General features: G+C 50.5%; 1 protein-coding gene across 1 annotated transcript in view; it reads left to right on the top strand.

Annotated features, from left to right (window-relative positions):
* Window positions 1-5,047, top strand: part of CORO2A (coronin 2A) — a 51,739-nt gene extending 46,692 nt beyond the window's left edge. Inside the window, exons 9-12 of the mRNA XM_066988683.1 lie at window positions 133-245; window positions 655-745; window positions 1,021-1,286; window positions 2,085-5,047. Coding sequence (XP_066844784.1) covers window positions 133-245; window positions 655-745; window positions 1,021-1,286; window positions 2,085-2,216 — 602 coding nt within the window. The 3' untranslated portion in view covers window positions 2,217-5,047. The remainder of the gene's footprint in view (window positions 1-132; window positions 246-654; window positions 746-1,020; window positions 1,287-2,084) is intronic.
* The last annotated feature ends 21,339 nt before the right edge of the window (window positions 5,048-26,386 follow it).

Genomic DNA, 26,386 nt, shown 5'->3' with positions numbered 1-26,386 from the left:
TGCTGCTGTTGAGTTGGCACACTGACTCTTATTGTTCAGTGGTCCTTTGTTTGGTGGTCTTTTTTCCATGATGGATGACACTAACTTTCTTCAGGAGATTTATACCTTGTTTCTTTTATGCTATCCCACTAGGAATGATGCCAAAGAGAGGCCTTGAAGTGTCAGCTTGTGAGATTTTCCGTTTCTACAAACTGATCCCAACTAAAAGCCTGATTGAGCCCATCTCCATGATTGTGCCTCGACGGGTAAGTGAGCCTCAGGTCATGCCTGTGTCGGGGATAAATATCAGTGAATAAGAGGGCAGTGCCTCTTCTCTGTGCCTGCTTGGTGGCAGGAGAGCAGGTAGAACAAGGGATTGTCTTTTTCCCTGTCTGAGGCACAAAGCTGGTCAGCTAGTAGGGCAGTCCTGCCAGCTATCCTTGGTTGGTTAAATCAGATCTCCGTGTAGTAGCCATCTTTCTTTTGCAAGACACACTCAGCAATCTGCTCTGCTCGTGTGTCTAACTCTCAGGTCAACTGGCTGTACATGGCAGTGAGTGCTCTTGGCATACTCCCCGTGCTGAGGTGAAACAGGCTTCTTTCTCTACCACATTCCAGTATGATCCTTCTGAACCAAAACTTTTCTGATGTAGTCACTCCTTTGTTTGCTTGCAGTCGGAGTCATACCAGGAAGACATCTACCCCTTGACCACTGGAGCCCAGCCAGCACTGACAGCGCAGGAGTGGCTGAACGGTATTAACAAAGGTCAGCACATGGAGAGCTCCCCAACCCTTCAGCTCCCCAGGGCTTGGGTAAGATGCCGCTGGCCCTCTGGCCTGAGAAATTGGAAAGGAGGAAGAGGAGAGATGTAACAAATATAGCTGTAGACTGAAATAATTTAGTGGCTGCTGTGAACTCTGGAAAACTCTCCAGTCAAGTGCTTCCATGTTTATCCCTGCAGGTTGATTGAAAGAATTGCTTACTGCAGGTTTCTGAATGTGGTTTGTGAGCGCTAACAAGTCACCTGCCTCCCTCCTTAGGACCTCTCTTGGTGTCCTTGAGACCAGGCTCTGGAGCTGTGAATTCCTTACCGCAATATCTCGAGCCAGGGCAAGTCCTGAAAACTACTGACCATCACCAAGACTGGGGAGGAACAATGGCACCAGAGGAGATGCAGAAGAAAACTGAAATCCAAGACAGCAGAAAGCAGCTGGAAGTGGGGGAGAAGTTGCCAAAAAAGGAGCAAACACATCTTTCCAATGGCTTTGACATATTTGAGTGCCCACCACCAAAAACTGAAAATGAGGTGTGAAGGCCTGGGTTGAAGGGTTGGGGCTGGGGGAGGGGAGACTCAGAGTCAGCTGGCAAAAAGGTGCCATTCGCAACATAGCAGAATCCAGAGAGGGTTTATTCTGCAGAGCCTGGACCAGTGTGACGCCTTTGTGGTAACTGGAAAGCCCATACTCATTGGCAGCTCAGGGACATTTTTGAGTACATGCAGCTTGTTTGCATTTAGGAACCCTGGAAGGCTTTTCTTCCTGTAGCCATGCTCAGGCATCCTTTTCAACTATGCAAGATTTTAACATCTGTAGCTTGACAGGGTAGGAATTTACAGAGCTGAATTTCCCTGTGGTGTGAAAATGATATTATTCTGCGCATTTCTGAGCCTGCCCCCTGAGGTTACAGAAGCAACCCTTTCAGAGCTGGGTGCTCTGCTGCATGCACAGTGAAAAGCCATGCTCATCTTACCTAGTGAGGAAAAGAGCATAATCAGAAGGAAGAAGGATAAGGTCCTAAGGTCAGAGTTGGAGATGTGGCAGATCCAGGAATCTAAAGCCCAAATACTCTCCTCTATTTCATCAGCATTAGGAAGGCTGTATTTTCTGTTGAATTAAGCAGACGTAGCATTGCCAAATGTTTCTGAGAAAGATTCATGTTCACAGCCCAAGCTAGCAGGAGACTGCTGATGACCAGTCTGTTGGTTGAAAGCCCCCTCCTTAGATGTCATTTTTCTCAGAAATGATGTGGCAGGACTGGTAGCACTTGACAGGATCAGTCTGTGCTTCTTTAGTGTAAAGGAAGTAAAATGTGTCTTTTCTTCCAGCTTCTGCAGATGTTTTACCGACAACAGGAAGAAATACGTAGACTACGTGAGGTGGTAAACCAGAGAGATGTCCAAGTTAAACAGCTGGAGCTGGAGATCAGAAACCTCCACATGGGCACTGGCAGGTACTGAGGGTGCTGGTCTGCAGCTCTTTGCACCTCTACAGCTGCAGCAGACTCCACTTCCTACCGAGAACTTCTAGATTTTTTGTCTGGGGGAAAAGCTGATGCTTCAGGCAGCGTGGACTTCCTTGGCTCGTGATGGTCACATTTCCCTGGTCGACACCACACAATTATTGATGGACTTGAGGAGCTTCTTCAGAGTCCTCTTGCTTGTCCACTCACTCATGTCAGAATATCATGCACTAATGGTAGTAAGACTTTGGAAAATCTTGCTCTTCTCGTCCTGGAGAAGCCACCTGTTAAGCTCTAGGACCACAACCTGTTTTGCTGCCCCTATGACATGAGGATGGGAGAGTGAAGGCAGCTGCTGGCTTCTTTTCCCACCCACAGACACAACAGCATGGCTCTCGTGACCGCTGTCCTGCTGCCCTGGGAGACAGCTCTGCAGCTGACTCCAAAGCAATTCTCATGCCCCCCTCTTGCCTCACAACTTGGCCCTGCAGCAGGTGGCTTGCCAAAGCTGCAGTTGCCTTGGCCTGGTGCTGGGGATAATCCTGCTCAATGCAGGAGGTTGCACTGGGGCTGCCAAGGGCCAGCACTTTGGCGATAGGTGAAGGAGGATTGTCTGTTTGGAGGTCCCACTCCAAAGGGGCAGTGATGTGGGCTGTTTACCACCAGAGAAGCTGCAGGTCTCCAGGTCCTTTGAGCCAGTGGCTTCTTCCCCTCCTTCTACCAAAGACGCCCAGCCTGCTGCATACCTTTCAGCAACAGTGCTAGAAGTGCAGTCTCGATGACGGGTGGATCGTGGGACCATGGCCAGCCATGAACAGCCCTTCCTGGCTGCTGAATTATTGCATGTCCTTGTGCCCACAGCTGCTGGTTCCTTAGCTCCCAGGTGCTGGCACCTCGTCCCGTGTCTGCAGCCCCTGTGTCTCTGGGCTCCCCCTTCCAGACTGTGCTGCTCAGTCCCCTGCACCTCTCTCAGGGCTTCCCCATCACCCCAAGCCCTTCAGCCCCGCTCATCTGTGCTCTGCTCTCCGGTTTGCTGCTTCCCCAGCCTTTTGCTTAGGGCAAGATCAGCTCCAGGATGCAGGTCCCACCCTTGGTTTCAGAGCTGGCACCAGTGACTGTATTTATGTAGGCTGTCCCTGTTGTGCAGAGCTGGGTCAGCAGCTACACAGAGGAAGAGCATGGACACCCCCATGCTTTGCTGGTGTCTGGGGGTCTTCTCTCATTTGCTCCTGAGGGGTGCGGGCTGATGGGGCAGATCATGAAGAGAATGTGCTGTCAGCAGCCCTGGGGTCTGAGTGCAGCAGCAGCTCCCGAGGGGGGAATGATTCTCCTTGCCCCAAATGCAGAGCTCATGCAGACGTCCTTGTCTCAGACAGAGCAAGAAAACGCTGTTTAATCTGTAACTGTGCACATCTGTTGTGGCACATGTAGGAGTGAGTAGTATTTCCCGCTGGTTCCCTGAAGCCTGATTTTTTTCCCAAAGTTAAAGATAAAACTAAAAAATCTGTATAATCAGAAGCTCCTGCAAACATGACTCCCCCATGAAGGGGATTAAAGGCTGGGCACTGCCTGTGCTCATGTGAGATGCTCTTCTGGTTACCATTGAAAGCAATAGTCAGGAGGGAACTCACGGGCACTAAATGCTCCCATATGAGAATCATACAAAGACTTTGGCATCTCATTTTCTCTACAGCAAAATCTTTACCCAGCTTTCAAAAATATTTAATTCATTTCTACACAGCAGCAACAGATGTGGGTGCTAAAAAGTCATGAATATTTTTGTCTCTGTAACATTACAGAGGGGGGATAGCTGTTATGTTTTTCAGGAAAAGCCCTTTAGCATCGGTCACTTATTTAACACTACTCTTTTTGTAATAAATAAATAAATAAATAAATATATTTACGACAACATCGTTGAACCAAAATTCAGCTCATTTCAAGTCTTCTAGAGTGGACTTTCCTGCACCCTGTGCACACTCTGCAGTATGCAGACGTGTGAAAACAGCTCACCCCAGACACAGCTTTAAATCAAACGTGAATCTTACACTAGAAGCAATCAGGCTTTTTCTCACCAAAGAGATCAGCTAGATAAGAAATTTTGTAGCTCACAGTTTTTCAGCCATGTCCAGCAGGCCTGAGAGCTTCAGACTTCAAAGCCATTTTCACTGAGTTTAGTCCAGGAATACGACACTGTTTTTCAAGCTTTGTCATCAGAAGGGCAAGTGCTTGACACAACCCCAGCAGTCCATGTGATATGACACCTTCCCTGTAACCATGTGTGTTTTATTTGCCGGATATTTTTTGCTTAATTTTCATACAGAATAAATTATTTAAATTATCTCCAAGTTAAAGTAATTTTTTTCAGGGGACTTTTATGTCCCCTTGAGGACTGCTTCTTTGTCATGCTATGTCTGGATAGCATAAAAATTGGTCAGCCACTATGGTTCTCATCTTAGGGTTGTGTTGATTTCAGCGTTTCTGGAAAAGGAGTTGCTTTCATTCAGGCTTTGCTGGAGACCTTTGATAAGGCAAGACTACTTAATCAAAACTTCTTTTTTAGACAGGATGCCCATAAAAGTGTAGACTGTGAAATGTGTTTCAATTTGGAGCTCAAATGCAACCATAAAATTTTCAGAGAGAAATAAGTGGAAAAAAATGTAGTTATGTGTTAATGAACTGTGCCTAAATTGACTTACATGATCATTTTAACAGTTTCTAAAACTCCTAACAGCTTTGTAAAAAAATGTAAAACATGGGGATAAAAAAAAAATTGTGCAATGAAAAGCAAATGTAACTGAATAATAAATATATTTAGAATTTTTAATACAAGGTTGTTGGTTTGTTATTGTCAGAAAGGAGTATTGCTAGTTGTCTCTTTTGCTTGTGTGAACGCATGGCCTTATGTTAGCAGGCAGGTTGCACCCAGCCTTATGCACATAGCTCTGTCTTTGTGTATCTTTCCCATCTGCCCCTGATGCTGCAACAGGGTGGCCATTTCAAACGGTTCTGCATTACACAGCCCTGCATGTTGTTTTGAGTAAACCACCCCCCTCTGGAAGGTCATACTGCATGGTGAGGTGTTTCCTGACCAAGCTGCCTTCCAGTCCAATATGCTCTGACCAGGCTTCTTTAGATATTCCACATAAGGAATGTTTAGTATATTAATACCAAATTTATATATCTGAGGATATTTGACGTTACATAGGATTTTGATTTAGCAGAGTGCGGCAGCCATGTAGTGAACTGTATGTGGAATCATAGAATCACTAAGGTTGGAAAAGACCTCCAAGATCATCTGGTCCAACCATCACCCTACCACCACTAAACCATGTCCCTAAGCACCACGTCCAACCTTTCCTTGAACATCCCCAGGGACGGTGGCTCCATCACCTTCCTCGGCAACCCGTTCCAATGTCTGACTGTTCTTTCTGAGAGGAAATGTCTCCTAATTTCTAACCTGAACCTCCCCTGGCACAACTTGAGGCCATTCCCCCTAGTCCTATCACTAGTTACCTGCCAGAAGAGGCTGACCTCCAGCTCCTCACATTTTGGTTACTATCAACCTTCTGGAATATCTTCACTGCTGTCTTAGTCCCATTTCACAAGCTGTCCATTGCAGCTTGTGCCATAGTTAATGAACACTTCATGTAGGCATGAATCAAGACATCTGCAGTCCCTTAGGACTGGTTCCCTTATCTAGCCCATGTACCTATGGGGAATGCAGCTGTCTGGAGACAAGAGGGGATGACTGCCCCCTGCCCATCTGGCAGCCCCAGGGCTGGGCAACCTTTCCCAGAACCTTGGCCTGATGGACAGTTGCAGAGCCATTACCCTTCTTGACAGGCTTTGAAACCTAAAAGGAGAATCCATTTGAAAAATTGAAAATCTTTATGAAAAGATTTGGCCTCCTTTTCATTTTACATTCATTAGTTCTGGGTAACTAGACAAAAGTCTCTGGACTGAGTCCCAAAAGATCTTTGGTTTTCTCAGGTGAGATCTTGGGCCTCTGCAGTGGCATTAGGAAGGTGGGAAATTGAGGACAGCTGCCAGGCAAAGCCTTGTGTGTACATCAGAGCAGGTTGTGAGCCTCCTCTCCAAACAACACAAATGCAAGAATTATGGCTCTCACCCACATCCTATGAGCCACCCCTCTGATATCTGTTTTCCCCAGGAGGTCTGCACCACGCTCAAGCTGCACCAGGTTCAATCTCATCTTCCCTGGCAGTTGGCAGGGAAGTTGTCTCCGCTAATGGGTGGGTTGTTGGTCTGCAGGCTAGCTGACGGCAAGTCCAAGACCACACCAAGAGTATCCAACTTGCTCTTTTAGGCCTTTTCTTATGCCCTGTGTGCAGTTATTTCAAGCCTGTTAAATGTGAATCTGGTGCTCTGGTGCTGGGAACAACCATCACCCAGAACGCTGCAGGAGGCCAGCCTGTAAGTTAGCAAACCCCAAAGCCCTGCCGAGACCACTTTGCCACCTTGGGGAGGCAAGTCTGTTTGGGGAGCAGAGCCCTATGGCCTCCTGGGCCAGCTGGAGACCCAGCCCCACTGGGGACACCACCAGGGTGAGGCCCTTGGGCCTCTGGCCAGCCTACCTCCTGGAGCCTGGATGCTTGGCCTCTACTCAGGCAACACTCACCAGATCACCATAGCACCTCCTGCATGACAAGCAGACTTGCATGACCATGCTTGCTGAGCAGGAGCTTGGGCTGAGACAAGGCTGCACAATGGACATGGTGGCACCTCACATGTCTTCCCTTCTGCTTTTCCCAGGGCCTGAGGAGACCTCCATGGAGGCCATCAGTTTTCCCAGGCTCTCTGAGAACATCTCATGCAGGCACCTTCCATTGGAAGAGGCATAGAGAACTGTAAGGCAAGGAGCTCAGTGAATTAACCAACTCTAGCCTAAATGGATCTATTTTTTTCAGTCAGGGAACTGGACTCTATAACATTTGTCATCCTTCTTATGTTTCACATCCTGTGTGTCTGTACCATTGGTGTAGTTGAGGAGCTGTAAGTAGAGATGAGCACAGAGATGACGCCCCCTTGTTAACCATGCAGGGAGAAGAAGTCACTCTTCTTGATGCTAGCCTGGACCTGTGTTGGTCCCTTGGAGCAGGGGATGTGGGAACTGCAGGGGGGCACTGGGGCAAAGCCCCGGAATCTAGCATTGCCTCTTGGGTGTGCTGCAACAGCAGCATGTCAGAGCTGGCCCTCCAAGCATGTGCTGGACTGACTTCAGTGTGTCTACAGTTTGCTTGTACTGGAGAACCCAGAACAACACACAAGACCTCACGAGTGCAATGACCTCATTGCAATCATGGACATGTGGTGGGATAGCTCACATGACTGGAATGCTGTCATGGAAGGCTACGTGCTTTTTAGAAAAGACTGGCCAGGAAGACAAGGTGGTGGAGTTACTCTTTATGTGAGTGAGCAACTAGAATGCATGGAGCTCTGCCTAGGGGTGGATGAAGAGTGATTTGAGAGCTTATGGTTAAGGATTAAAGGGCAGGCTACCATGGCTGATACTGTTATGGGTGTTTGCTACAGGCCACCTGATCAGGAAGAGGAAGTAGATGAAGCCTTCTTCAGACAACTGGAAGTAACCTCTCAATCATAAGCCCTGGTTCCCATGGGGGACTTCAACCACCCTGATATCTGCTGGAAAGACCACACAGCTTGGCACAAACAGTCCAGGAGGTTCCAGATGTGAAGGTCAGGGGCAGCCTTGGCTGCAGTGACCATGATATCGTGGAGCTCAGGTTCTTGAAAGGAGGAAGCAGGGCGGAAAGTACGATTGTGACCCTGGACTTCATGGGAGCAAACTCTGGCTTATTCAGGGATCTGCTTGGAAGAATCACATGGGTTACGGCCCTAGAAGGAGAAGGGGGGCGGGGAGGGAGGGGGCGTGTGTGTGTGTGTCCAAACAGGTGGTCAGTATTCAAGCATTACTTCCTCCAAGCTTAAGATCAGTTCATCTCTATGAGTAAGTGTGGTGGTTTTGCCCAGCCGGGCAGCTGAGCTCCCATGCAATCGATCTCTCATGCCTCGTCCTCAAAGGGAGAGGGGACAAAATGTGATGTAAAGGGCTCAAGGGTAGAGATAAGGACAGGGAGATCGCTCAACAGTTATCTCCATTGGCAAAACAGACTCAGAGAGATTATAGAAATTTATTACCTATTACTGACAAGCTAGAATAGTGAGAAACAAAGAAAAGAAAGTACAAAGACCTTCCCCCCATCCACCCTCCTCTACCTCCTCTCCCTGAACAGCGCACGGGAACAGGGAATGGGGGCTGTGGTCAGTCACTAATGCTTTGGCTCTGCCGCTCCTTCTCAGTCACTCTCTGCCCCTGCTCCACGTAGGGTCCCTCCCACGGGATGCCGTCCTTCCCGAACTGAGCCTGCGGGGGCTGCCCACAGGCAGCAGCTCTTCAAGCACTGCTCCCACATGGCTCCGTATCACGGGGTCCACCCCCCAGGAGCAAACTGCTCCAGCACGGGTCCCCCACGGGTGGGCGGCAGCTCCCCCCAGACCCCCTGCTCCTGCGTGGGCTCCTCTCCACGGGCTGCAGCTCCGGCCCGGGGCCTGCTCCTGCGGGGGCTCTCCATGGGCTGCAGCCTCTTCCAGGCCACATCCACCTGCTCCACGGTCTGCAGTGTGGAGATTTGCTCCATGTGAGGCCCGTGGGCTGCCCCTGATGGACCCCGTGGTACAGAGCCATGTGGGAGCAGTTCTTGAAGAGCTGCTGCCTGTGGGCAGCCCCCGCAGGCTCAGTTCGGGAAGGACGGCATCCCGTGGGAGGGACCCCACGTGGAGCAGGGGCAGAGAGTGACTGTGAAGGAGCAGTGGAGACAAAGTGCTGTAGACTGACCACAACCCCCATACCCTCCTTCCCTTGTGCTGCTTGGGGGGAGGCGGTGGAAGAGGGTGGATTGGGCGAAGGTGTTTTTGGTTTCTTTCCTTTGTTTCTCATTTCTCTAGCTTATTAGTAATAGGCAATAAATCTTATTATCTCCCTACTCTGAGTCTGTTTTGCCCGTTATGATAATTGTTGAGTGATCTCCCTGTCCTTATCTCAAACCTTGAGCTCTTTGTGTAGTATTTTCTCCCCCTTTCCTCTTTGAGGAGGGGGAGTGAGAGAGCGGCCTTGGTGGAACTCGGCTGCCCACCCAAGTAAAACCACCACAGATGTCAAGGACAACAAGAAGGGCTTCTTCAAATACATAGTAGAAAAAGGAAGACTGGGGAAAATGTCAGCCTGCTGCTGAACGGGGTGGGTGCCCTGGTGAGAAAGGACATGGAATAGACAGAGCTGCTGAATGCCTTTTTTGCTTCAGTCTTTACTATCAAGACCAGCCCTCAGGAAACAGCTTTGCATTTTCCCTTCAGAAATCCAGGCTAACTACTCCTGAGCACTTTCTGGTCCTCCCTTTGTTTGGAAATGCTCTGCAGGAGGATTTTTCTCCAGTACCTTTCCAGGGACTAAGGGAGGCTGACCTGCCTATAGTTCTCCACATCTTCCTTCTTGCCCTTTTTGAAGACAGGATTGGTAGCCGGTTGTCAGGACCCTTTCCTAGCTCACCACCGCCTCCTTTCCCAGCCCCTCCTTCCCCTCTACTTTTCTAGTTGCAAGCACTCCCTGCCAGCCTGGACAGCCTTTTAGCAAAGTTACTTTGATCTCCTCTACTCAAATGGATCCTCTCTCTTCTAAACACCTGTAGACCTTCAGCCAGGCTCCCATATTTGTGGAAAGTAAATAATAATAATAATAATAATAAAAATATATATTTTTAACAAAGACTCTGCTTTGTTATGACTTATGATCACATCAGGGCAGGTTGTGAGGTGGGAAAACGTCCTGGGAGGGTTTCAAAACTGGTGTTTCTAGAGGAGCCAGGGAAACCCGGTGCAAGAGCTTGGTCATTTCAAATCCTTTCCCTGGGGCAGATGGCCAGCTTGAAAACAGTGCATGGAACACCTGAGAACGTGTCAAGGCCTGCAGCTGAAGTGACTGTATCCTCCTGGCTGCCTGTAGCTGGAGAGCATCAAAGCGAGGGCATAACTCTCCATATCTCTGGCACCTTTTTCTCATGCCTCCTTTTTCTTGGCTTTTCCCAGGGCCTGAGGAAACTTCCATGCAAGCTCTTTTATTTCCCAAGCTCTTCAGAGAACACTGCAAAAGTTGCAGTGAAGGAACCATGCCAAACCAAGCAGATGCCCCAACATATGTGGACACATCAGGGAGGGAACTGGAGATGCCTTGCACGGGGTGTTGAGAAGCCTCTTCAACCAGGCCAGCTCTCACCTGCAAATAAACCCGAGTTATACCCGTGCAATACTCGTCACTGTGCTTTTGTTGGTGGGAGGAAGGGTCATTGGGGAACAGAGCCCCTTCACCACATGGCCCAGCTGGAGAGCCTGCCTCACTGTGGCTGGACCACCTGCCTCTGCCTTGGGGACCACTTAAAGGCCTTTCAGCTCCTGGCTGTTCTTTCCCATGGGTCCAGATGCTTGACCTCTGCACTGGGGCGGGTTCCACTAGATCACCTTCTCCTGCATGGCTTCTCACAGCTTGCTCAGCTGGAGCTCAGGCAGAAGCAAGGCTCAATGACGGGCAGAGATTACTCTCATGCCCTCTGTATATTGGCTTTTCCTAGGGCCAGAGAAGAGATCCATGAAGGCCATCAGGTTTCCCAGGCTCTCTAGAGAGCATGTTCTGCAGCCACCTTCCAAAGGAAGTTCCATGGAGATCTGTGAAGCAAGGCTTGCAGTGAAGCAACCAACCCAAAACCAAGCGGACACCCCAACATATATGGATATATTCTTCTATCAGGTAACTGGATATGCCTGTCATGAGAGTGTTGAGAAGACTTCCCTAACCAGGCCAGCTCCCAGCTGCAAATAAAAGTGAGTTGTGCCTATACAATATTCCTTATCCTTTTGTTCACCACCTCATTGGTCTGTACCATTGGTGTGCTCAAGGAGTTCTGAGAATGGCTAAATATAGAGATAATGTCCCCTCATTAGCCCTGCAGGGAGAAGAGGAGGTTGCTCTTTTTTGCCCTGGGCTGGCACCCTGCTGCTACCTGGGAGCTGAGTATCTGTGAGTTGCAGTGTTTTCCTCAGGTGCATTTCAGAGTAGGCTCTCTCAGCCTGTGCTGGAATCATTGCAGCACGTCCAGAATCTGTTGAATGCGGGGTGCCTGGAAGTGGACCCTGTGCTCCGCATGCAGCCTCACCAGTGCTGAGGAGAGAGGAAGGATGACCTCCCTTGACAGGCTGGCAGTGCTCAGAAAGATATGTTGACCTCCTTTGCTCAAATGGATTTTTTTTTCTTCCAAGAGCCTGTAGACCTTCTAAGAGACTTCCATGGTCACAGAAATCACAGGTGTGCTATCAACACTTGCTGCACAAAAAGCTGTTAACCTGGAGAATCTACTGAGCCCTCCTCAGGCCCTTTCCCCCTACCATTAGGATGAGGAAGACCGCAATGCAGGCACCCATAAACTTGACTGCTGCCTGTAGAATCCTGCAGTCACCTTTGATACTTCCCACATTAGTCCTGATAGTATTGTTGGTGCCTCCATGGAAAAGCACCTGCAAGTAGTAGCTGGAGGGCGGGATAAGCATTGGTAGCCTCAACATCCTGAATGTGAGCCCCGTGCAAGCAGAGACCTCCCTAAATGACAAATGAGATCTTGCCGATAAGTGTCTTCCATTCCTTGTACTAGGCAGCAGTCTGCTACCAATATCACCTCTTCCATCAAGTGGTCTTGAATGGCTCCCGTGACCCCACAAATTCTCCTTCATTGCCTCTGGTGGGCCTGGGACCTAGCTTATGTGGCCAGAGCCACCACACTTAAAATCCTGCTCCTCTTAATGTCGTGGAAGTGACTGTGGATGTTCCTGTCAGCAAGGAAAGCTCTTCCAAATAAGCTTGTAGCGTAGAAGTTGAGGAGCAATGTTCCTGAATGACTTTTTTCAGAATCCATATGCATCTAATGACAGTACACCCAGAACCCCTGCTCCTGTGTGGGCTCCTCTCCACGGGCTGCAGCTCCGGCCCAGGGCCTGCTCCTGCGGGGGCTCTCCGTGGGCTGCAGCCTCCTCCAGGCCACATCCTAGAGGTCAAGGGAGGTGATCCTCCCCCTCTATTGGGCAGGGAGGGGTACAGAGAGGACCCAGAAAGCCCACCTGATAAACAGGTGGCTCAGAGGCTGGTGCCAATGCAGATTTTTTTTTTTTTTGTTTTTGACCACGGGGTGCTTTACTCGGCACCCAGCCTGCTAACTGCAGATGGGTCCCACCTGTCTCTAAGGGGAAAACAGACACTAGCACAGGAGCTGGCAGGGCTCATTGAGAGGGCTTTAAACTAGGTAGGAAGGGGGACGGGGAGGGCATAAGGCTTGTTAGAGGTGTGCCAGGGGGAGCAGTGTCAGGGTCTGGGGAGCAGGCAATGGCCCAGCTGAACTGCATCTACACTAATGCACGCAGCATGGGCAACAAACAGGAAGAGCTGGAAGCCATTGTTCAGCAGGCTAGCTATGACGTGGTTGCCATCACTGAAACGTGGTGGGACCACTCCCATGACCAGAGTTCTGCAATGACTGGCTATAGGCTCTTCAGAAAGGACAGGCAGCACAAAAGGGGTGGTGGTGTGGCTCTCTATATTAGAGAGTATTTTGATGTTGTAGATCTTGAGGCTAAGACTGGGAATGATAAGGTTGAGTCCCTGTAGGTTAGGATCGGCGGGAAGGCCAACAAGGCAAGCATCCTGGTGGGGGTCTGTTACAGACCACCAAACCAGGATGAGGAGACGGATGAGGAATTCTACAGGCAGCTGGCAAAAGTTGTGAAATCATCGGCTCTTGTCCTCGTTGGGGACTTCAACTTCCCAGACATATCCTGGACATGCAATACAGCGCAGAGGAAGCAGTCTAGGAGGTTTCTGGAGAGCGTGGAAGATAGCTTCCTGACGCAGCTGATTAGTGAGCCTACCAGGGGAAGTGCCCAGCTGGACCTTCTGTTCACAAACAGAGAAGGACTGGTGGGAGATGTGGTGGTCGGGAGCTGTCTTGGGCAGAGTGACCACGAAATGGTCGAGTTCTCTATTCTTGGCGAAGTCAGGAGGGGGACCAGTAAAACTGCTGTCCTGGACTTCCGCAGGGCAGACTTTGAGCTGTTCAGGACACTGGTTGGCAGAGTCCCTTGGGAGGCAGGCCTGAAGGGCAGAGGAGTCCAGGAAGGCTGGGCACTCGTCAAGAAGGAAATCTTAAAGGCTTAGGAGCAGTCTGTCCCCATGTGCCCAAAGACGAGCCAGCATGGAAGAAGACCAGCCTGGCTGAACAGAGAGTTGTGGCTAGAGCTTAGTAAAAAACAAGAGGGTTTATGATCTTTGGAGAAGAGGGCAGGCCACTCAGAAGGATTATAAGGATGTTGTAAGGCTGTGTAGAGAAAAAATTAGAAAGGCCAAAGCTCATCTGGAGCTCAATCTGGCTACTGCTGTTAAAGATAACAGGAAATGTTTTTAAAAATACATTAACATGAGAAGGAGGACTAAGGGGAATCTCCATCCTTTACTGGATGCGGGGGGAAACTTAGTGACGAGCGATGAGGAAAAGGCTGAGGTGCTTAATGCCTTCTTTGCCTCAGTCTTTACCGCAAGACTAGTTGTTATCTGGATACCCAGTACCCTGAGCTGGTGGAAGGGAATGGGGAACAGATTGTGGCCCTCACAATCCACGAGGAAATGGTTGGCGACCTGCTACAGCACTTAGATGTACGCAAGTCGATGGGGCCAGCTGGGATCCACCTGAGGGTACTGCGAGAACTGGTGGAAGAGCTGGCCAAGCCGCTTTCCGTCATTTATCAGCAGTCCTGGCTATCAGGGGAGGTCCCAGTTGACTGGCGGCTAGCAAACGTGATGCCCATCTACAAGAAGGGCTGGAAGGTAGACCCGGGAAACTATAGGCCTGGTAGTTTGACCTCGGTGCTAGGAAAGCTCATGGAGCAGATTATCTTGCATGTCATTAGGTGGCACTTGCAGGACAACCAGGAGATCAGGCTCAGTCAGCATGGGTTTATGAAAGGCAGGTCCTGCTTGACTAACCTGATCTCCTTCTATGACAAAGTGATGCACTTGGTGGATGAGGGAAAGGCTGTGGATGTGGTCTACCTTGACTTCAGTAAGGCTTTTGACACCATTTCCCACAGCATTCTCCTCAAGAAACAGGCTGCTTTTGGTTTGGACTGGCGTACGCTTTGTTGGGTTAGAAACTGGCTGGGTAGCCAGGCCCAAAGTGTCGTGGTGAAAGGAGCCAAATCCAGTTGGAGGCCGGTCACTAGTGGAGTCCCCCAGGGCTCAGTACTAGGGCCAGTTCTCCTTAATATCTTTATTGATGATCTGGATGAGGGGATCGAGTGCACCCTCAGTAAGTTTGCAGACGACACCAAGTTAGGTGCGTGTGTTGAACTGCTTGAGGGTAGGAAGGCTCCGCAGGAGGATCTGGGTAGGCTGGAGCGATGGGCTGAGGCCAACTGTATGAAGTTCAACAAGGCCAAGTGCCGGGTCCTGCACCTGGGGCGTAACAACCCCAAGCAGCGCTACAGGCTGGGAGATGAGTGGTTGGAAAGCTGCCTGGCAGAGAAGGACCTGGGAGTATTGGTTGACAGTCGGCTGAATATGAGCCAGCAGTGTGCTCAGGTGGCCAAGAAGGCCAACAGCATCCTGGCTTGCATAAGAAACAGTGTGGCCAGCAGGGCTAGGGAAGTGATTGTCCCCCTTTACTCGGCTCTGGTGAGGCCGCACCTCGAGTACTGTGTTCAGTTTTGGGCCCCTCGCTACAAGAAGGACATCGAGGTGCTCATGCGAGTCCAGAGAAGGACAACGAAGCTGGTGAGGAGTCTGGAGAACAAGTCTTACAAGGAACGGCTGGGGGAGCTGGGATTGTTCAGTCTGGAAAAGAGGAGGCTCAGGGGTGACCTTATCGCACTCTACAGGTACCTTAAAGGAGGCTGTAGCGAGGTGGGGGTTGGTCTATTCTCCCACGTGCCTGGTGACAGGACGAGGGGGAATAGGCTAAAGTTGCACCAGGGGAGGTTTAGGTTGGATATTAGGAAGAACTTCTTTACTGAAAGGGTTGTTAGGCATTGGAATAGGCTGCCCAGGGAAGTGGTTGAGTTACCATCCCTGGAGGTCTTTAAAAGACGTTTAAATGTAGAGCTTAGTGATATGGTTTAGTGGAGGACTCGTTAGTGTTAGGTCAGAGGTTGGACTAGGAGATCTTGGAGGTCTCTTCCAACCTAGATGATTCTGTGATTCTGTGATTGTGTGAACTTGCTCTAGGGAACCTGCTTTGGCAGAGGGGTTGGACTTGATGACCTCTCGAGGTCCCTTCCACCCCTACAATTCTGTGATTCTGTCATTCTGTGAAACCAACATGGGTATGGACAGCAGCACTGTCTGCACCGTCAATAAGAGAGAGACTCTTTCAGTAACATTTCTTTATTTTCATAAATTATGCTGCCAGGTGTGGGGTGCCCGCCTAGTGCCGCCGTCGGGGCGGCCTCTTGCGGGGCTGGGGAGAGTCCTGGAGGCTGCTGCTGGCCCTCCTCTTCGGGGCGCGCCGGCGCCCCCCAGGCAAGCAGTCCCTGCCCTGGGCAGAGGGACCTGCTGCCGCCTGCCCTGGCTCCTCAGGTGCCTCCTCCTCTTCTGTGGTGGCAGGGGCACGAGTCCCCCCTGGAGAGGTGGCGTGGCTGTGGGCAGCTGCGGGGCTGTCCTCCTGGCTCCCTGCAGCGTGGGCGTCCTGGCGGTCACGCTGCCGGCGGATCTGTGTGCTGCACAGCTCCACAGCGGCAGTGATGAGCCGCACCACGAAAGGCAGCGTCTGGTTTTTGAGGCAAGGCTGCAGCGCCCGCACCAAGCCCTCCTCGTCGAGACCGTAGACGCACAGGTAGCCGATCACCGTGCTCAGGCCCGCAGCCACCTCCCACCACTCGGAGCCAGAGATGGTCTCCAGCTCCTGCTGCAGCCACGCAAGCAGGGGCTCGACGTTTTCTGGGTGCTCCCTGAAGAAGGCTGCCCAGACCTCGGGTGGGAAGCTGAGGTCAGGAGCCCTGGGCACTGGCTCCACAGCCTCCTGCTCCTCCTGCTGGTCCTCAGCCAAGTGCTCTGCAGGCTCTGGGACAGCACACTCCAGGTAATCGTCGTCTGACCTCACCGAGTACTTGATGGTCTTGATTGTCTCCCTGCAGAAGGGGCACCATGGATTCTTCATTGCCCACCGCAGGGCACAGCCATAGCACAGCCGGTGGAGACAGGGGGTCATGTAGGCAATATCGTCCTGACCTTCCCCACACGCTGGGCAGGTCCAGTCCGATGGCACATCCATGGCCACCGGGCTCTACAGTGGGCTGGGGAGAGCTGAGGTGAAGAAGCTGCTCCCCTACCCTGGCGCTGCAGCTGCCAAAGGATGTCTGAATCTGCACAAGAGAGAGAGGCCAAGGTCACTCATTGTGCCAGGGTGAGCAGAGGCAATGCCCCCCTGGCACCTCTGCAGGAACCCCCCCAAACCCATGTCTGGCCTTCCCGTGCCCCCTGTAGGCTGCCCTGGGGCACGTGTCCCCGCACAGCTCACCTGCGCTGCTGCGAGCGCGTCCCGCGGGGCCCCGGCTGCCTGAGACAGGCAGGGCCGGGGAAACACAGGCAATGACTGTGGGGACGGGCACTGAGAACAGCTGCCAGCGGCCCCACAGCACGGCTCTACCAAATCCTTGCTCGGTGCTCCAAGCCTCGCACACACGCTCAGCAGGAGTCAAGCCACGAGCTAGGCTGACGTGGCCTCTGCTGGCGCCCCAAGATAAGCAGCGAGGGCTGCGAGGTCACAGCCCATCGCTCAGTGATGTCACCATGGGCCATCTGCCCCAACAGGGCCTGTAGCACTTTGCCCCACATATTACAAATACTGTTGGGTTGGGATGGTGTTTTGATGTGTCTTTTTTCTTTAATTTTTTTCACCTTGATTTACCATTAAGTGGGTTGCAAATTGCTTGAATAAGCATGCTAAGAGAGTGGGGATCAGGCACAGGACATCTCTTGGGAGGCCAGTAACTAGTAGTGACATAGAAACGAAATGAATGGTTGATACTCCAGAAGGCTGTCTTATCACCTCTCTGCCCCTGCTTCACATGGGGTCCCTCCCACGGGATGCCGTCCTTCCCGAACTGAGCCTGCGGGGGCTGCCCACAGGCAGCAGCTCTTCAAGCACTGCTCCCACATGGCTCCGTATCACGGGGTCCACCCCCCAGGAGCAAACTGCTCCAGCACGGGTCCCCCACGGGCGGCAGCTCCCCCCAGACCCCCTGCTCCTGCGTGGGCTCCTCTCCACGGGCTGCAGCTCCGGCCCGGGGCCTGCTCCTGCGGGGGCTCTCCATGGGCCGCAGCCTCCTCCAGGCCACATCCACCTGCTCCACCGGGGGCTCCTCCACGGGCTGCAGCGTGGAGATCTGCTCCGTGTGGGACCCATGGGCTGCAGGGGGACAGCCTGCTCCACCAGGGGCCTCTCCACAGGCCGCAGGGGAACTTGTGCTGCATGCCTGGAGCACCTCCTGCCCTCCTGCTGCACTGCCCTTGGGGGCTGCAGGGCTGGATCTCATTCCACACTCTCTCAGCTGCTGTGGTGTAGCAGTTCTCCCTTTCTTAAATATGCTCTCAGAGAGGTGCAAACAACATCACTTGTTGGCTTGGCTCTGGCCAGCGGCGGGTCCCTTTTGGAGCAGCTGGAGCTTGCTCTGCTCTGCCATGGGGCAGCTGCTGGGCTGTGCTCACACAGGGCACCCCTGCAGGCCCCTGCTGGTAGCCCTTGCCACACAAACCTGATACATATTTGAGAGGTATTACAGCCCTAGCTAGAATTAGCATAACTTTTATTGACTTTAATAGGAGAGAGCTTGGGCCTTCATTGTCTGTAAAGTACTGTCTGCCTGCTACATGCTTGTCTGTGGATTCACTTCATGCCTTACTCTTTCATTGAGTTCTGTCTTAAGGAAAAGAAGCATTTCCTTGTTGACAGCGAGACATGGTCCTTCTTTGGGAAGCTTTGCAAGTCTCCAGAAAATAGGAGGATTGGCTGAAGAAATTGAGAAAAGCCACTATGAAAATCATTGGACGCAGTCAGTGGCAGTACCAGGAATACAGGATAGAGAAAATCTGAATTTTGTTTTGATGATTCATTGGAAAGGAGCAAAAATAGAAGTAGGCTGTGGCTGTACCCCCAGGATCCTTTGTGGGTGCGTAGGTGAGCCGTTCATCACATAACCCAACACCGAGAGCAGGGTTCCACATTCTGGTAGTACGTATCTCCCGGAGTTGCATCTTTGAGTCTTCAGAGCAGAAAAGGATGGTGTGGGCTAGTTCCTTCCTTGGTAAACCATTTTTTTTTTCTTCCCTATAGCCAGTTATTAAACCAATCAGACTCAGAAAACAAAACAAAACAAAAACAAACAAAAACAAAACAAAACAACAAAACCAAAGCAAAACAAAACAACAACAACAAAAAAACAGAAGACAAGGGTATCTGTCTTTTGTTCCTGCCTAGGTCAAAAGACGTGCTGGAGTCTGTCCAGTCTGTGGGCACGTTTTCTAGTACACTGTGATCAAAGTTCACAGAACAAAAAGTGAAAATTTCCGATACTGAAGAAATACTGTGCTTTGCTGGATCTAGTGTTGGACCTGGATTTACAGCTTTCGCTCTCTCAGGTCTAGGTGAAACTCCTCAGATTCTCACTATTTCCTGTCAATGTGGCAGTTTTATTTCATGGAGATGGCCTGCTTTCACCAGTCTCTCTTGAGGGACTTTTTGGTCAGGTGTAACACTTGCTGCATACCAGTCCTCAGCCAACGTTGGCATCCCTGAGTGTGTGAGGTTATGCCCAGAGCCTGCCACGGCTATACAATTCGTGGTGTGGCATAGGAAGGGATACAGCTGTGTGACAGGAAGACCTAGGCACCTGAGGGCCACGACTGCAACAGCACTTGAAAAGCTCCACGTGTGCACAAGGTCTTTGAGGAGGGGACATCTGCACTTCTGTCAGGAAAAGGATCCTTTTCCCTTCTGGGGGGCAGTTGCCAGCTTGTCACTGCAGTCAGTGTTGCCATGCTCCCAAGAGCCACCAGCCACATCAGTGCCCTTTGTGTTCCGCAGAGCAGGAGGAGCGTGCTGCCATGTCGTGGCAGCACCAACCCCTCACGCCCTCTTGCAGGCTTGGGGCTGAGCAGGCAAGGTGGTCAAGGGGGCTCGGTCACAGGCAGTTCCAGCTGGCTCCTGACCACCACCATGGGGCTGCACTCCAGCCTGTCAGGAGAGACACTGCTGCCACGCCAGCTCCAAGCAAAGGGGAGCAGCTCCTCCTGCCAACAGGGCCTGCCAGCGGGGCTGGGTGGAGGCTCAGCCATGAGGCATGGTTGGGTACTTGTCCTGGCAGCAGGCACCTGCAGCACCCAATGGCTTCTCCCACTTCGAAAGACAGATATGCAATGTCCTCAGGGGTGCCTCTACTTCTGATACAGACAAAAGGCACCCAGTTGGAGGGGGGTAGGAAGTGTTGACTCAAGTAAGAGACAGGTGTGGAGAGGAAGAGCATGGTCAGGGCTGAGATGGGAAACAGATCTGGGCTACTATGCAGATAGAGGGGGCGCTACTTTGGGTGCAGAAGCAGTTCATACTGTTCCAGCACAGATCCCTGCAGAGGAGCAGTGTTTGATGGCTTCATCTTCTCCTTTGTGGGACTGCTGGTGGGACTGGTGGGGAGCTGGAATCCCCAGGAGCCCTGAGGGAGGCCAGCCCGTAAACCTGTGTATCCCAAAGCCCTGCTATGCCATCTGGGGGAGGACGGGCTGTGTTTGGGAGTTGAGCCCCTTGGCTCCTTGGCCAATCTGGGGAGCTTGTCCTGCTGTGGCTGGACAACCTATCCATGCCTTGTGGGCCTCTGCAAGGCTGAGACTTGGGCCCCTATCTCTGTGAGTCTGAAGGATAGATTCTGCCAGTGTACCCTCTCCCGCATGGCCTCTCGGAGCTCACTCAGCTGCAGGAGAGCAGGCAGAGGCAAGGCAGCGTTACGGACATGGTGTCAGCTCTCAGGCTTTCTCTCCCCAGCTTTTTGCAGGACCTGAGGAGAGATCCGTGAAGGCCGTCAGGTTTGCAAGGCACTCCTGAGAACATGTTCTGCAGCTGTTAGCGTTCATGAAAACACATAATCCACAAAGTGATTATATGAAGGTGCTTTATTAGGCGCCGGAAGTTAGGGGCATGCCTGCCCAAATCTAACTTCGTCTGATTTGTTCTCTTAGTTCTCTTTTATCTCCTAAGATATTACATATGCATTAGGTTTCACAACTCATCTATGCATATTCATTTCCTAGCTCCGCCTAGCCTCGCTTCTTATGCTAATTATCTTATCAGTCCTTCTGCGCTTGCGTACTAATCTCTGGTGGTCGTCCGGGTGGTCGTTGGGATGAAGTAAGATGTCTTCATCAGAGCTGAACTTTTTAACCTTTCCTTCTCACGCATGCTCTCTGAGCCCTTGGTCTCAGTCCAAACCACAAGGTTGGTTTGATCCAGTTCCCAGAGTCCAAGAAGCCCCAGTTGTCTAGATGTCTTGCAAATTGAGCATTCTTTTAATCCTCCTTACTCCTCATCATGAATTGGTGCATTCTCATGTTACCCTTGCACATATATTTTGTATCTTCCAAGCGCAGCCTCGGAACAGTACATCGCAAATGTAACATCTTAAACAATATTGTATTATTTCTTCTTCTATTACTAACACAGCCACCGCTCAGGGGAACAGGTATTTGCTTTTCAAATCTCCTGTATGTGTCATGTCAGAGGGGACATTGGATACCATCTGTTTGCAAATTTGCCTCTTTCTCTGCCATTGCTTTTCATCCGCAGGTGCCTTCCAATGTTTTTACTCTTAATTGCGGTCTGCTTTTCTCCTCTGGGCTGGATTTCCCAAGCAAAAGTCTGGCACTTCTAAAAGACCAAAAGGCAGCCTCGTATAGAGGTTCTCCTTTGCAGCCTTACGCTTTGCTGCGGGTGGCTATCAGGATTGTGTCCTTGAGGCACCGATTTCTTTTGCGAAATACGGGCCCTGGAGGTTTTTCTGACTGGCTTCCTTTGCCGAGAGCTTTTGTTTGTGGTGGGTGGTTGTTTCGAATATAGTCTGTAGCAGCTTTAGTTTTCGGGAACTTTGGAGGTCAGTCAAAACTATTTTAGGTGACTGAAGCAATAGATACAAGTTAATTGGATGCTTAACAGTTTGCAGATTTCACACAAATCTGTGAGTGCACTTCTACTTAAAACTTGTGGTCGGTTATTGGAAACCTTTCTGTACGTACGTCCACTGTTAGATCTGGTCTTTGGTCATAGAATCTGTGCTCGGGTCCAAAAGCACGAGAGCTTTAATTAAACGCTTGTTTTAAAATACACATTCCAGCCTTTCTAGTTCAGTGAATTGAACATTTTTAAAGAAACGCTGAGAGTCTGGGAGTCAGTGAGGTCCAGATCATTCCTATTTGACTATTGAGATGGTGACAGATCCTTGCTTGCAGTTGTAGTAGCTATCAGTGCCCTTAGCTGACATTGAATGCAAAGCCCCACAGTCCAATACTTTATTGATTTCTCCACCCCACTTTCTTTACTTGCTTGTCTTCTTTGTGTATAGGCCTGTTGTGGTTTAACCCGGCTGGCAGCTAAACACCACACAGCCGTTCGCTCACCCTCCCTCCTCCCTCTCTGGGATGGGGGAGAGAAACGGGAAAGTGAAGCCGGTGAGTTGAGATAGAGACAGTTTATTAAGACAGGAATATAATAATAACAATAATAATAATAATAGTGATAATGATAATAGTATTAATAATAATAATGTGTAAGAAAACAAGTGATGCACAATGCAATTGCTCACCACCCGCTGACCGATGCCCAGCCTATCCCTGAGCAGCCGGCCCCCCACCCCGGCCAGCCACCCCTATATATTGTTTAGCATGACGTCAGATGGTATGGAATACCCCTTTGGCCAGTTTGGGTCAGCTGTCCTGGGTCTGTCCCCTCCCAGCTCCTGCTGCACCCCCAGCCTGCTCGCTGGCAGGACAGAGCGAGAAGCCGAAAAGTCCTTGGCGTGGTGTAAACACTGCTCTGCAACAATTAAAACATCAGCATGTTATCAGCGCTCTTCTCATCCTAATCCAAAACATAGCACCCTACCAGCTACTATGAGGGAAAATTAACTCTGTCCTAACTGGAACCAGGACAGATATCCACCCCTTATTCCATACCATTTATGTCATGCTCAGGTTACACTCTTTCCAATACATTCTAATTAATCACCATTTTCATCTATGATATATAGCAATCATGGTAGTGATGACATACAGTATTATATAATAATTAACATACTACAATTCAACTCATGGGCTATTCTCACCCAGTATCAAATCCCCTTGAGGTACACACCGGACCTCCCCATTCTTTTGCATTACCCACCAAGTGCATCCAGGTTCCTGAGCAAAAGCAATTCCACGAATGGGTTTGCCTTTTCCTGAGGCAGGAGTAGCCCAGACTGTTTTACCCAGCATGTTTCTTACGTGCACTACAGGAACTTTATCCCCTTCTACAGTGCGTAACAGGTTTGATTGGGCAGGTCCAGCTCGGTTGGCAGATCCCCTGGTATTGACTAACCAGGTGGCCTTTGCCAAATGTGTATCCCAATTTTTGAATGTCCCAGCACCCATTGCTTTCAGTATAGTCTTCAACAGTCCATTGTATCGTTCAACTTTTCCAGAGGCTGGTGCATGATAGGGGATGTGATACACCCACTCAATACCATGTTCTTTGGCCCAAGTGTCTATAAGGTTGTTTCGGAAATGAGTCCCGTTGTCTGACTCAATTCTCTCTGGGGTGCCATGTCGCCATAGGACTTGCTTTTCAAGGCCCAGGATAGTGTTCCGGGCGGTGGCATGGGGCACAGGATATGTTTCCAGCCATCCGGTGGTTGCTTCCACCATTGTAAGTACGTGGCGCTTGCCGTTGCGGGTTTGAGGGAGTGTGATGTAATCAATCTGCCAGGCCTCTCCATATTTATATTTCAGCCATCGTCCTCCATACCAAAGAGGTTTTGACCGTTTGGCTTGCTTGATTGCAGCACATGTTTCACAGTCATGAATAACCTGTGCTATAGTGTCCATGGTCAGGTCCACCCCTCGATCACGAGCCCATCTGTAGGTTGCATCTCTACCTTGATGGCCTGAGGTGTCATGGGCCCATCGGGCTATAAATAATTCACCTTTATGTTGCCAGTCCAGGTCCACCTGAGCCACTTCAATCTTAGCAGCCTGATCCACCTGCTGGTTGTTTTGATGTTCTTCAGTAGCCCGATTCTTGGGCACATGAGCATCTACATGGCGTACCTTTACAACCAGGTTCTCTACCCGGGCAGCAATATCTTGCCACAATGCCGCAGCCCAGATGGGCTTGCCCCTGCGCTGCCAGTTGTTCTGCTTCCATTGCTGTAACCACCCCCACAGGGCATTTGCTACCATCCATGAATCAGTAGAGAGATAGAGAACTGGCCACTTTTCTCGTTCAGCAATATCTAAAGCCAGCTGAATGGCTTTCACTTCTGCCAACTGACTCGATTCACCTTCTCCCTCAGCAGCTTCTGCAACTCGTCGTGTAGGACTCCATACAGCAGCTTTCCATCTCCGATGCTTTCCCACAATACGACAGGACCCGTCAGTGAACAAGGCATATTTCTTCTCATTTTCCGGTAGCTTGTTGTACAGTGGGGCTTCTTCAGCACGAACCACCTCCTCCTCTGATGATATCCCAAAGTATTTGCCTTCTGGCCAGTCCATAATCACCTCCAAGATTCCTGGGCGACTGGGGTTTCCTATTCGAGCCCGCTGAGTAATCAGTGCAACCCACTTGCTCCATGTAGCATCAGTTGCATGATGTGTAGAGGGGACCCTTCCTTTGAACATCCAGCCTAGTACCGGCAGTCGGGGTGCCAGGAGGAGCTGCGCTTCAGTACCGACCACTTCCGAAGCAGATCGAACTCCTTCATATGCTGCCAATATCTCCTTTTCAGTTGGAGTATAGCGGGCTTCAGATCCTCTGTATCCCCGACTCCAAAACCCCAGGGGTCGACCTCGAGTTTCCCCAGGTTCTTTCTGCCAGAGGCTCCAGGTGGGACCATTCTCCCCGGCTGCGGTGTAGAGCACATTCTTTACATCTGGTCCTGTTCGGACTGGCCTGAGGGCTACTGCATGAACTATTTCCTGCTTAATTTGTTCAAAGGCTTGTCGTTGCTCAGGACCCCATTCAAAAGCATTCTTCTTACGGGTTACTTGGTAGAGCGGGTTTACAATCAGACTGTAATTTGGAATATGCATTCTCCAAAACCCCACGACACCTAGGAAAGTTTGTGTTTCTTTTTTGCTAGTTGGTGGAGACATAGCTGTTATTTTGTTGATCACATCCATTGGGATTTGACGACGTCCATCTTGCCATTTTATTCCTAAAAACTGGATCTCTCGTGCAGGTCCTTTAACTTTATTCTGTTTTATGGCAAAACCGGCCTTCAGCCTTCTGAAGTTCTTTTGGACTATTTTCTTCCCTTTCTCGAAAACTTCTTCTGCAGTGTCACCCCATACAATGATGTCATCGATGTACTGCAGGTGTTCAGGAGCTTCCCCCTGCTCCAGCGTAGACTGGATCAGTCCATGGCAAATGGTAGGGCTGTGTTTCCACCCCTGGGGCAGCCGATTCCGAGTATATTGGACTCCCCTCCGAGTGAAAGCAAACTGTGGCCTGCACTGTGCTGCTAGAGGGATGGAGAAAAATGCATTAGCGATATCAATTGTGGCATACCACTTGGCTGCCTTTGATTCCAGTTCATACTGGAGTTCTGGCATGTCCGGCACTGCAGCACTCAGTGGTGGCGTGACTTCGTTCAGGCCACGATAGTCCACTGTTAGTCTCCACTCACCATTAGACTTTCGCACTGGCCATATAGGACTATTAAAAGGTGAATGAGTCTTGCTGATCACTCCTTGGCTCTCCAGTTGACGAATTAGCTTATGGATGGGACTCAGGGAGTCTCGGTTGGTGCGATATTGCCGCCGGTGCACAGTTGTGGTAGCGATCGGCACTTGCTGTTCTTCAACCCTCAGCAACCCCACAACAGAAGGGTCCTCTGAGAGACCAGGCAAGGTAGACAACTGTTTAATGTCCTCTGTCTCCAAAGCAGCTATGCCAAAAGCCCAGCGGAACCCTTTTGGGTCCTTGAAATAACCTCTTCTAAGATAGTCTATGCCAAGGATGCACGGAGCATCTGGGCCAGTCACAATACGGTGCTTTTGCCACTCATTACCGGTTAGACTCACTTCAGCCTCCAATACAGTTAACTGCTGGGATCCCCCCGTCACACCATAAATACAGATGGGCTCTGGCCCTTTATAGCTTGATGGCATTAGAGTACCTTGTGCACCGGTGTCTACCAAAGCCTTATACTTCTGTGCGTCTGATGTGCCAGGCCATCGAATCCACACAGTCCAATAAACTCGATTGTCCCTTTCCTCCCCCTGGCTGGAGGCAGGGCCCCTCTAGTCCTGGTCAGAATCTTCGTTTCTGTGTTTAAAGGACTGCCTGCTGGAAGTTGGAGCAGCAAACTTTTCAGAGAACTCCTTTTCCCCAATTGTTTTCCTTTGCAATTCATGTACCCGTGCCTCTAGGGTCGCAGTAGATTTTCCATCCCATTTTCTCATGTCCTCTCCATGGTCACGTAGGTAAAACCACAGGGTGGCGCGGTGTGTGTGCCCACCATATTGTCTTCCTTGCATAGATGAACGTTTACCCCTAATAGCTGAGACACTGGTTTGTACAGGTGGGGAGGAAAATAATCTCTCTTCAAGTTGGTGGATCTTTTCAGAAAGTTTCTCCAAAGCATTCTCTTTTAGCTGGTGGACACTGGTTCGTTCAGGTGGAGGGGAAGATAATCTTTCTTCAAGTTGGTGGATCTTTTCAGAAAGTTTCTCCAAAGCATTCTCTTTTAGCTGGTGGACACTGGTTCGTTCAGGTGGAGGGGAAGATAAATTCTCTTTAAGTT

The sequence above is a fragment of the Anser cygnoides genome, chromosome Z, assembly GCF_040182565.1.
Source record: "Anser cygnoides isolate HZ-2024a breed goose chromosome Z, Taihu_goose_T2T_genome, whole genome shotgun sequence".
Lineage (NCBI taxonomy): Eukaryota > Metazoa > Chordata > Aves > Anseriformes > Anatidae > Anser > Anser cygnoides.
This window is presented reverse-complemented; position numbering and strand designations above follow the sequence as displayed.